The sequence below is a fragment of the Poeciliopsis prolifica genome, unplaced genomic scaffold (genome assembly GCF_027474105.1).
Source record: "Poeciliopsis prolifica strain line A6 unplaced genomic scaffold, Auburn_PproV2 SCAFFOLD006, whole genome shotgun sequence".
Classification (NCBI taxonomy): Eukaryota; Metazoa; Chordata; class Actinopteri; order Cyprinodontiformes; family Poeciliidae; genus Poeciliopsis; species Poeciliopsis prolifica.
The window spans coordinates 3734416-3746720 of record NW_026562381.1 but is presented as its reverse complement, the minus strand read 5'-3'; the positions used below and the strand labels follow the sequence as shown (position 1 = coordinate 3746720).

General features: G+C 38.5%; 1 protein-coding gene and 1 long non-coding RNA gene across 2 annotated transcripts; one reads left to right on the top strand and one right to left on the bottom strand.

Annotated features, from left to right (window-relative positions):
- Positions 1 to 896: 896 nt before the first annotated feature.
- LOC129360378 (ADP/ATP translocase 2-like) lies at positions 897 to 3519 on the bottom strand. Its single transcript, XM_055030552.1, has 4 exons — positions 3365 to 3519; positions 1431 to 1914; positions 1179 to 1316; positions 897 to 1096 (listed from the first exon to the last, which is right to left on the bottom strand). Exons 1-4 carry the CDS (start codon positions 3479 to 3481, stop codon positions 939 to 941), a joined length of 897 nt encoding a protein of 298 aa, XP_054886527.1. The 5' UTR covers positions 3482 to 3519; the 3' UTR covers positions 897 to 938.
- Positions 3520 to 6046: 2527 nt separating this feature from the next.
- Positions 6047 to 7834, top strand: LOC129360384 (uncharacterized). Its single transcript, XR_008606035.1, has 3 exons — positions 6047 to 6332; positions 6418 to 7557; positions 7663 to 7834. It is a non-coding gene; the product is annotated as an uncharacterized LOC129360384 (long non-coding RNA).
- Positions 7835 to 12305: the final 4471 nt, after the last annotated feature.

Genomic DNA, 12305 nt, shown 5'->3' with positions numbered 1-12305 from the left:
GACGATTCTGGACAGTCTGTTTTTGTCCTTTACTCCCAAATGAATGTTAAAAGTTGAAACACTTTCAATAATCAGCAATGAATCACTGGTTTCACTAGTTTCCCAAGGTCAAGTTCGAGTCACTGTAGCGGCGATTAGCCAGGGTCCAGCTGAGAAAATCATGTAATCTGGGAGTGTTTGGTTAGAGGAGTCTGTCTCCTTCAAGATCACAGCCTTGCCAAGTTTAATTTCCTTAATTTATGTGGCTAAAGTGTGATTTACAGAGTTGAAGAATAAAAACCTCTGCACAGGATGTCCGAATTAAACCTTTAATTAAGCTCATAATGATTAAATGATCTAATTATTGTGAAAGCCTGGAGGAAACAAAGACCTTAACTGCACTGAGATTTTTCCTATTTTAATAACTGGAACTTCTTAATTTTTCATCTTCAAATACATAACAAGTCATTGTGAGTAGTTTAAAAAGGGAATAAAAAACCAGTTTTATTACTCTCCCATATTTATACTGACCGGTGCAAGTGCACCTTGAAAAAACGCCAGCAGATCAACTTTCTCAGCAGATTTTGGCTCACCCCCAACCACAACCTGCAGCTACAGGCTATCAAAGCATGCTGGCCTGGAAACCATTTATTACAATTCAAAACCGGGTTGGTTGACTTCAGATATATTTTTCTGGCAAAGTTCTTGTAGTCAGGCAATGAGAAGAAGATGGGCTAATAATCAAGTGCATAACAGTTCAGTTGATTTTATATAGCACCAGTTCACAATACATAATAAGTCAAGACACTTTACAAAATTAAACATACAGAGAAATTTGCTCAAGTTGATCCTCGGTGGTTGGTTGGATTGTTGGCGACATGGTCTCCTACAAACATATCTAGCTCAGGTATTTAAGTCCTTCCGTGTTGCCCATGAACATTGAAGAGACGGAAATCAACTCAGATGACTTTCTTAATCTCATCATACAAGACAAGCACCATCGCACTGCCAAAGCCTCTGAGCACATTGGACCAGGCTCCTTTGAAGAAGGCCTTGCTGCCTTCATCACGTGCGATCTTCCTCCAGCAGTCCAGGGTGCCAGTGTACATAATATCAGCTGAAGAGAAGATGAAAAATGTCTCGATCATGATCATAAACAGAGATTTTAAGCCAGAAAGGCATCAAGTTGGAGTTATTACCTCCTTTGCGTCCAGACTGCATCATCATGCGACGACGGACGGTATCGAAGGGGTAGGACACAAAAGAAGCGATGGCTGTGGTCTGAGCAATCATAAAGTTCACAACAACGTGTGTGTTCTCAGGATCTGGGAGCATGCCTGAAAGAGATGCATCAGTTCAAAAGGTTAACCTCTTTCACTTAAGTTCAAGAGCCCATTGGGTGGTTAGTTAGTTGGATAACTGGTTGATTGGTTGAAAGTTTGTAGACTCACCCTTTGCTGTGTCGTAGATGCCAAAGTACGCTGCTCTGTAGATGATGATGCCCTGCACTGAGACGTTGAAGCCCTGGTACAGACCTTTGAGGCCATCAGACTTGAAGATCTTCGCCAAGTCACCCAGGCCCTTAAACTCACGTTCCTGCCCCGCTTTGCCCACATCAGCGGCGAGACGCGTCCTGGCGAAGTCGAGTGGGTAGACAAAACAGAGCGACGTAGCCCCTGCTGCGCCGCCCGACGCCAGGTTACCTGCAAAGTATCTCCAGAACTGCGTGCGCTTGTCTACGCCGTCCAGGAAAATCTTCTTGTACTTGTCCTTGAAAGCAAAGTTGAGGGCTTGTGTGGGAAAGTATCTGATGACATTGGCCAAGTTGCCTCTCCAGAAGGAAAGGAAGCCCTGCTCTTTGGGGATGCGGACAATGCAGTCCACGATGCCTTTGTACTGCTTGTCGGCTGTGATCTGTTTGCTGGCATGTTGTATCTGTAAAGCAGAAAATGTCGTTCACGTCTTACATTATTCTGCTTTATCCCCCATATTTGAATGCATGTGCAGAACCAAATTAAGGGATTAAATTGGTTCTGCATACGCAACACTTGATTTGTAAACTGCTTTAGGTATTCGTATCTGTCAAACATGATAACATGTAAACTACTGTTGTGTGTTCAAATGCACTCAAATATTTCAAGATTTTATTACAAAATACATTTTACTCATAATTGCAATTTGCAACGAACATTAAAATACTTCGTGTAACAAATTTCACACAAAAAGTCAGGTACACACAGACAAGACAGAATTTACGCACATATCAGTTTCAGCTCCATAAATGGTGAGAGGGACTCAATTCACGCTTTAAACAGGGAGACATGGTGCGTTTAAATGCTGTTGGAAAGCAGGTCATTTGAACTTTCCCCGGAGAGGTTATTTTCTTCTATACTTGCGCCAAAGTGGCTAAGACTTTTTTCTATGTAAAAAAAAAGAGAATCTCCCCGTTTTAAACCACATAGACCTAAATTTGCATTTAAATACTTTAAAATTGCATATAACCATATATCCGAGAGACAAGAAGACGGTACTGGCGGCCCATGTGGTGTTGAGCTACTCTATTTTTCCACAAAAATAAACATGTTAACAATTTTGGTAAAAGTAGAGGTTAAAATATAACGCTAGACCCCAAAGAAGAAATAAAATACTCAACTTTCCAGCAGCATTTAAACGCACCATCTTCTCGGAAGCGTGAAATGAACACCGTGCAATTGTAAACTGATCTGTGTGTAAATGAATATCCAAATGTACCTGGTGAGTTGTGCACACGTAATTAACACATTTTGTTTATAATTTTTAATTGTGCGTCTGTAAATTTTTTGGTTCATCATTGAACATTTGCACAAAATACATTTTTTACAGTTTACAAATCACGTTTTACACATACATGTTCCTATCTTATTACCTGGTAACTAACTGTATTTCTTTTGTAATTATTTATATGTTTAACTGAACACCAGTTTCTTCCATTAGGAAGTATAGACTTTTCTCACTGTACTCCACTTTATCTGCCTGAAACAATCAATACCTCAGAAAAGAAATGAAGTCCAGCACAGCAGAAAGGAACAGAAAGGTTACTGATTTTAAATAAAAGTAACATGTTGTTCCTAATAACACAAGCACAGTTATAGTGTAGCACAAACATATTTACATCACAAACTCTGCAATTTTCATTCTGAAGCCATTTTATGAAAAATATATTTAGAATTTATGTTTTAGCATCAGAATCATTTATTTGTTTCAGTTTTACATTTATTGCCCACTTGATGGCACAGTAGACCGGGAGATTCATTGATCAGGAAGCATCAAGTGCAGAAGCGTCAATGCAGCACTTTTTTTTTTTAATCCTGCACCGCGTCAGGTGATAACAACGCACAACGCCTACCTGGAGGAGAAGTTTCACTCTCTCGATGGGGGCCACAGCTGTTTCCGTGATGGCAGCGGCGATGCCGCCGGCCACGAAGTTCTTGGCAAAGGACAAATATTCATTCACCATCTTCATGTGTTTCCTTCAGGTTTCCAGTTGGAGGTGAACTAACACCTCTGCCAACGCCTCGGGAAGGAAAATTCCTATTGGCTGACTGAAAGTCGCTTGGAAACCCCGACATGACGTCATCATCTAATTAGCATATTTTTTTCTGTTGCTTTGAGCCACTCTATATGACAGAGCGACAAAAACACGCTCTAATTATCCTCTGAACAATAAATTAACGTTGTTTAATAATTTAAATGCTTTCTACGTTTCCTGTCCCACATTTTCTAAATTTTAAAGTTTATATTTTCAGGATCAGGAGCAGCTTTGCGCATGCGTGACACAATGCGGTTTAGTTCAGTTCAATTTAAATTGATTTAATCAAGAACAGCGCATTAAACAACGCTATATGTTGAAAAACAGAAAAACGTTATTTAATGCACAGGTTTTCTAACTACAGGCTAACTTGCAAACTCATTAATTTGTTGGACCTTTATTGAAAGATAGTAATATTTGGTCTTGAATTTTAAAAGATCTTTTCATTCCTGCAGGTGGCGTCTCGTGTGCAGGTGAGGTTTGTCATTGTGGGACTGGGGAAGTGGGAGGAGCTCACGGCAGCGTGGGAATTCAAGCTCTTTCCAGAGAACCGGCTCTTTTGGCTCGGCTCAATAAAAAGATTCGGCATTTTCGGCTCCAATGAGGCTCTTCATTGAGATTTTTTTTTGCGTTCCTTAATTTATTTAAAAAAAAGCAATATTGTGTGCAAAATAAATAAGAACAGCTCGAAGGGAATGACTATCGTTCACAGCTCTTCTTCTGGGTCAAATGTGAATTTGAGTTTTAAAATAACTTATGAGTTTGTTATTTGGCTTTGGATATTTAAATTTACACACTTACCTGCAGAAAATTGATGGAACATATCACCACCAATCAATCAGAAAACATGTTTCTGCTACATGACAGTTACAAGCACTGAAAGGGGTGCAGGGATTATTTATGTCCTCAAGAGGGCGCCATGAACAATCTTGTTCTTAGAACATAAAAGAGGATCAAACCCAACCATAGTTATTATTTTAGTATAAGGTAGAAAATATGTGACATACAGACAGTTCATGGACTCTGTGATGTGAAATACGTGTCTAGGTGGAAGAAAAATAATATGTGCTTGAAATATAATCTACAAAATGAAAAACTAGGCAACATCATAACACCAATTGTGCTTTTTAATTGCATCAAAGTATAAAAAGTAAGCTCTTTGCTTGCTCAGCTCTGCATTGTTGAGTGGACTGACAAACTGCTGTGATTTTGTTCCCTTCCATGTAAGGGAAGGACTGTGTTGCCATGAGGTTGTGACATAATTCAGGCTAACAGCTGACATTATGTAACAGTCCAGCTGACAGACACTTCTTAGTCTGTAGCCACACTGAACTAATGTCTTGCATGTTAATACACAAGCTTATGTGCAGTGTTGCATGCAATCACTGCACATCATTTGTTCAGCTTTGCTGTTATTTTAAGCTGATTTTCAAAATAAATGACCATACACATCAAATAAATTTGAAAAGTGGCAGAAGATACTGTTTTTATTTTGTAATTTCACAATTTCTTTTCAGTAAATGTTCGTAAGGGGCTTGAAAGATAATAAATATGATTTTCTGACAGAAAACTGGACCTGACTGGTGATTTTATCTCTGTTGAGATCACTAATAATCTCTGCAGAGGTCTTGATTCTGACCAAAAAGTAAAGTTCAGTTTGTTCAGAAACAAAAAAACGACAAGAAGTTCATGATTTACATTTAAAATGAATCCAAGCCAAACATTTCATTAAAATCTATTTACTTATATTTGCATAAATTAATCTAAATTAAATACAGATGTATTTTACAAAACTTTATTGTTCTTTTTTAAATAAGCAATTAATGAATATACTTATATTATTTAAAGATCTAGAATCTCCAGAATATGTGGAGGATGAAGCGTTTAGTAAATTAATGACACTTTTAAATATTTTTTACATAAATTACTAATATTCATTTGTCACTTTTCACTCTCCATAAGAGTCAGGACATACTGGAGTATTAGTATTAAGCTTTGAAAATAGAACTTTTTCTAAGAAAAAGCAAGTTTATCCCTGAAGCTATGTCAGTGAAATAGTTCCATAAATAAATAAATAAATAAATAAATGCATGTTCACTGTTTCTCAAAAAAAAAAAAAAATTCTGAAACTGTATAGGAGATTAATTGGATTATTCCTATAAAAATGTAAATTTTGTGAACAAAAGAATAAGTCCTAAAAAATAAATATAAAATGTTGCTGTTTCTCTGATTTTTTCTAAATTTGTATTGGAGATAAACTGGTTTGTTCTTAGAAAAATGTTTATCTAAATTAGTCAAAAAGTATATTAGGCATAGACTAAGGATGAAATATATCGTGCTTTTACCAGAGTTTTATTAGAAGTTGCTGATAAAACTCATTACAGTTGGACGGGTTTTACTGGAAAATGTCAAATCTGGCAACCGTGCCAAATTTTGGCGCCATTTCTGCTATTAGTGAGTACGGCGCATGCGCCATGGTGGATAAAAACATGACGCAGCTTCGACGTAAATGTTTTTCAAAAAAGACGCGGTTTGCATATGACCGTACGGACGCTAGAAACTGGCGTCTGATTTTCATGAACATTGAACCCGGAATTAAAATGACATTTCCTGATCTGCCAGGAGGAGGGATCCGGGTGGACGCCCTGCCGAGCGACTGAAAACGGATCCAACTGATATCGTGTCGGCCCAGTTTGACTCCTTGTACTTGACGTCGGACGAGGGCGCAGAGATGGCGAGGAGGCCCCGGGGGCGCCATGTTGGAAATCGCTGCGTTCGTTTTTCGGTAAGTTAGTTTTGGGAAACCTTATTGGAAGCTGTTTGTTTCTTTTCCCGATGACATCATTGAAGCAATTTTTGTGTCTAAACAGAGCAGCAAACTAGAGACGACCATGGCCTCACGGTGGTTTGTTTGCCGTCTGGAGCGAGCCGTTGATCGATTATAGATTTACTACAATCAAGCTGCTGGTTTTTTTTTTCAGTTTTTTGGAAAGTCTTTCTTTCCAAAAAAACTTTTTTTTACTAAACTGTTACGATGTGCATCCTTAGTATGTCTGTGGTGATGAATAATAGTTTTGAGTTCATGATTGAGAAGTTAAGGCCTTGTCGACATCACATGAAATATGGAATTGAAAGATATGAAAGCCAAACAACAGTTTTTGTCAAGATGGAGAATCTAAAGACACCAGATGGCCTCAGACGGCCAGGGACTGTGGATAATCAAGATGCACTGGAGTGTGAATCCGATGGCAGCCACTCCTCAAGGTTATGAAGTCATCGAATGAGATCAAGGAAATTGGTAACAAACGAGGACATCGAAGGGGTCAATTCAGTCCATGTGCAATGCTTCACGTAAGAAATGCATGGCAGGCTATTTGAAAGGTAGGAGTTCTGATCTTGGGTACAAAAGAGTAAAGGTGTGAAAGCAAGCCAGACTGGAGAGTAAATGGCTTGGGTTTCTCTTCGGTCGAGTTTGTGTGAAAATGAACCCGACTGATGGGAACCAGAGGGTTAGGGATACCCTTTGGTTGGTTTTAACAAACAAAGGTTTTAACAATCTCAATCTTTACAAGTCTGACAGGTAAAGGGTTTGGATCACCCTTCGGTTGGGTTTAAGTGAAAACGAACCTGATCGACGGGTAAAGGGTTTGGGTCACCCTTCAGTTGGGTTTAAGTGAAAACAACCCTGACCAACGGGTAAAGGGTTTGGGTCACCCTTTGGTTGGGTTTGAGTGAAAATAAACCTGACTGGCGGGTAAAGCTAACCAACCAGTCTTAGGTTTTTTCTGTTGAAATATGTGTATGTTAGCCATATAAAGGTTACTAAGAAGGTAACTATAAAAATGGCAACACAGTGATGACAGAATCCGACAAGTCCTTTAGATGACCCTCCCACTCCCCGACTGCTCCTGACAACGACTGACAGAAAAGACCTCCATGGACTCCATCATCCATGGATGACATCAGTGTCCCTGCTATCGGGGCTCACAAGTCTTCAAGAAATGCTGCAGGTATTTTGCTGCTAATGGTATTTAGAGTTTCTGTAAAATGACAATTTCATTCTGCGTTATTAAAGGGTTTGACCTTAAACCTGCACCTGTCCTGTTGTCCTTCAGGAATCCTGGATCATCTCATTTTTGTCTCTGGTTTTGCCCTTCATCGTCCGACAGAGGAAAACGACGGAACTTGAAACATTTATCAAAACAACCTCAGTTTTCACTGGATAAGTCTTCAGTTTGATTCTTTGGCTCCAATTAGACATTGCATTTTTTATGGACAATTTTTTTTAGAGACTTTATAATTTTATGTTGTTTTTCTTAGACTGCTTTATTGTGATCTGTATGTATTTATGCTACTGTTTGTCATTTTCTGTTTCTACTACCTTAGTTGTTTCAACTATTTTTGTTTTCTTTATTTTTCTGTCCATAGATTTTGCACCTGGTATGGCGTTCTGATTGGCTGTGGTTTCTTCCTGGACGAGGGCATTGGCTGACGTGCGTTCGTGAACATGGAAAGTTCCTGATCAGTTAACCTGTTGTGTCTCTGCTATGTCTTCTCTCAGCTCCAGTCGTTAGTGGCAGATGGTTGCTGGTACTGAGCCCGGTTCTGGATCTGCTGGAAGTCTCTTCCTGTTGGAGGGGAGTTCTTCCTCTTCACAGTCACTACATGCAGGCTCTGTACGAGGGGTTGCTGTAAAGTCGATGGCTCAACACAAGCCATTTGCTGTCGGTCCCTTCTGGCCAGGAGGAGTAAATGCTGTAAGTCAGTGACTCCATGCACTCTGCTGGGTTTCCTTTGGTACAAACTTTTTAAACTATTTCATCAACTGAGCTTATTGTACTGTTAACTAATAGCAATTGGAAAACATGTGATTGAACTAAAATTATTTCAAAGTGCATTGAGACATTTGTTGTGAATTGGAGATGTAAAAAATTTACCTTTTAAACTAACAAATGAGCTCAACCAACAAAATAAAACGCCAAACAAAAATCCCAGCAACTAATACAAAAAGTTCAAAACCCCAAAAGTAGACATCAAAACAGTCAAAACCAAAACGTAGACAGCAAAATCGTTCAAAACCAAAAAGTAGACGGCAAAATCGTTCAAAACCGTAAAAGTAGATTGCAAAAACTTTCAAAACTTGTTAGTTCACAACAATGTTGTTCTCAAGGAATTTTACAAAAAATAGTTTCAAGTCAGTCATAGATTACTATTGATCCAAGTTGTCAGTGCATTAGGTTTGGTTTATTAAATTTGTTTCAAAATTTTGCACCAAAGGAAACCCAGTAGATTGTTTGGAGTTATCAGTTACAGCATTTACTCCTCCTGAACAACAGGGGGCGACAACAAATCGCTTGTGTTGAGTTGTTGACTTTACAGCAGTCACTCTTACAGAGCTGTATGCGGGACAGTGGGGAAGAAGAACTCCCCTCTACCAGGAAGAAACCTCCAGCAGAACCAGAACTGGGCTCAGTACCAGCAGCCATCTGCCACGACCGGCTGGAGCAGAGAGACGACACCAGAGAGATGGAACAACAAGTTGACTGATCTGAGAACTTTCCACGTTCATGAACTCATGTCAGCCAATGCCCTCCTGCAGGATGAAACCACAGCCAATCAGAACACCAGACCAGGTGTAGCTTCTAGGAGAGAAAGATAACTAAAAAAAACCAAAATCTTTAGTTTCTAACTAAAGTTTTTAGTTAGAAAAGTTTGTGTCTCTAACTTAATTTTGTGTTTAGTTAGAAACACTAGAGCGCCACCTTCTGGCCTCTCCCCAGATCAGTTCAGGTCAGAGAATGGAACTGGTTCTGGCTTTGTTTTTTCCCCTCCGTGCGCTGCCACCTTATCGTGGTGGAGGGCTTTGAGTGTCCCAGTGATCCTCAGAGCTGCCAGCGACTTCATGCCTCTAGTTGGTTCGGGTCTGCTGGGGGAACCGGGTCTTAGGTGAGGGACCGGACCAAGAGCAGCCCAGACTGCTTAGATATGTAAAGAGTATTTCTTAGAGATAGAAAAACAGATGGTGTTCCCACTTAGAACTAGAACTATAGAGAGAAGTCAAGATTTCCCCCAGTGTTTTAAAGTGTTTCCAAGTGATACTTTCTGATTGTTTTCCATTTTTACTTGAAGCTTTATTAGCAATCTTCCTTTGAAAAGCTGCAGGGATTTCACTGCTATTTAAGTGATATTTATGTTTCTTTGAAAAGTGGTTTCATTCTGAATTGGTCAGGGTTTGACCTGAAACCTGCCCGTCTTTCTTTTGTTCCCTTCCTGTCCTCAATTTAAATTTGAGGAGAGGATGAATAAAGTCTTCAGTCTGCTGCTTTGTAAATAAAATTGTTCTTCAAAAAAAGGCTTGAGACCAGACTTTATAATTCCATTTATTTATTTAATTTTTGTTTATTTTGAATATTTTAAATGTCTTTGAGTTCCAGTGTTAAATGTTCTTTGAATATAAAGTTTGAGAATGTTAATGCATTATGCTTTAGCCATTATATTAGTTGAAAATGGTATTAAAACATTATTATTTATTTCAATACCTTCTGGGACAATTTATTATCCAGCCAAATGTGGTGACAGTCAACATAAATTGTCACAGAAGTTATTGCGACAAGATTGTTTTAATATTCAACAGACGTAATGGCAATAGCATAGTAACGCAAGAACATATTCTCAAAGATAACAGTCTTTAAATTCTAATGAATATTTTAATACTGGAACTGGAAGACATTTTGAAAATACAAAATAAAACTGAAATAAAAAATAAAATGAATTGAGTCTCTGTAAACAAAGTTGTCCTTCAAAGTATGGGGCTTGTTGAGACCAAAGCACCAGACTTATCAAGTTTTGGTAGAAAGAGAAACGATAAATCATGCAAATTGAAATTATTGAAGTCGTTTTAATTTCATGTGATAAATTGTTTTATTTTTTTATTGTGACAGGCTTACCTCTGGGTTTAAATACCCTTTAAGTTACTCAGCTATTGATGTTTTCTCCTTTTGATTTGTGTTGGAGTAAAAGGAGAGTTTCATCAGTTGCTTCTGTTTTGTTTTGCATCTGGGTTCCAGAACCAGATGAACAGCTGAACTACGTCTGAATCAGTCCTGGTTTCCTCCATCCACCCTCGTTCCCTCCGGTTTCCCTCTAGCCATCTTAGTTTCCTTCAGCTCCTGGGAGTTGCATGATCATTTGGATTATTTTTTTTTTTACATTGTTTTAGAATCTGTTAAAATAAAAATTAAGACCAAAACCACACACCAAGTGTTTTTTTGGGGTTTTTTTAAGTGTGAAACATTTTAATTTAACTTGCATGTGGCGAAATTAGCTGCTTACAAGATATTGACGTAATCATCTGGGATTTCCAAGAAATTTCTGAATTTGAAAAAAAGTCAGGAAATTTTCATTGTTTCATTGTTCAGTTATTTCTATTTAGAGAATAGAAATAACTGGGCTAAAGCAGGAGCAGCTTATTCTGGTTAAAACATAGGATAGTGAAAAAAGTCTTTCTACAATGTATGTAAATATGTTGTTTCAGATATTTTAACTGCAAAAATAAATAAAAATGTTGAGATTTGTCTCAAGATTATGTTATGTAAATGTTTTAAAAGATAAATGAAACTGTTTTCTAAATTTGGTCAAAAAATACATTAAATTCTTACATGGTAAGTAAATATCCTGCAGTCAACACAAGCAGCATGAGGTCGGTGTGTTTCTCAAAGATATAAAAAGCATTAATCCCCGTTGAACAAGGATCTGCTTCACTGGGTTAGAGGTCAAGTTCATACTACTGCAGAGTAGATTAGTCTAGAATCCAGCTGAGAAAATTTGACAATTTTCTTAAGGAGTCTGTCTCCTCATGTCTTGTCAGTTTTAATTTCCTTAACTGGTGTGGTTAGAGAACCATTCACAAAGTTAAAGGATGAGAAAAGGACACATTTAGAGTCATAATTAAACTCAATCATTCAAGATCTAAATATAACTCGAGGAAAAGACCTTAAATGCAGAAGCATGACTGAAATCTGGGCAACTGAAATTTATCCAAGTTTTAATAACTGGAACTTAATTATTCATCTCAAAATGACTCAATGAATCAACACCAAATCACTGAGTTGATTTAAACCCTGTTAAACTCTCCCATATTTACACCAACTATACAAGGGCAAATACTACCAACAGGAGGACGAGCACACACCCTGGTTAGAGCCCAAGCGGTACATTGCGTCCTCTCCTGCACATGGCACTACCAGGTCAAAGCCTGCAACCCTTTATGCTGACAGATCATGTGTCAGAAGGAATCCAGTGTATGAGCTCCAGATCCAAAACTTAAAGAGGCTTGTTTAGCGTCGCGCTAAGATCTAAAGACACCAGATATCTTGGCAGCGACAGTAAATAACTTGTGTGTCATATTTGTAAATTGTCAATCAGCTCAAGGACACAAAGACCTCTGTCACAACAGTCCAAGGCAGAAAGAGCACGTCAAGAGATCAAAGTATATTTAGCAAGTTGTCATAATCCAAACCCTCCTGCATGTAATCCTAGTAGTTCCTCTGCAGCAAGTTCAAACGTCTGACTCCTAGACTACCTGCCTATCACCTTTCTGCAAGTGTGACTTGAAATATTGTCAGCAGCTCAACTTTCTCAGCTGATTTTGGCTCACCTCCAACCACAACCTGCAGCTCTAAGCTTACAGCTCTCTCAAGGGGCTGCCAGCCTGGAAACCATTCATGCATGACATTTGAGGTAAAAACCAGGTAAGCGG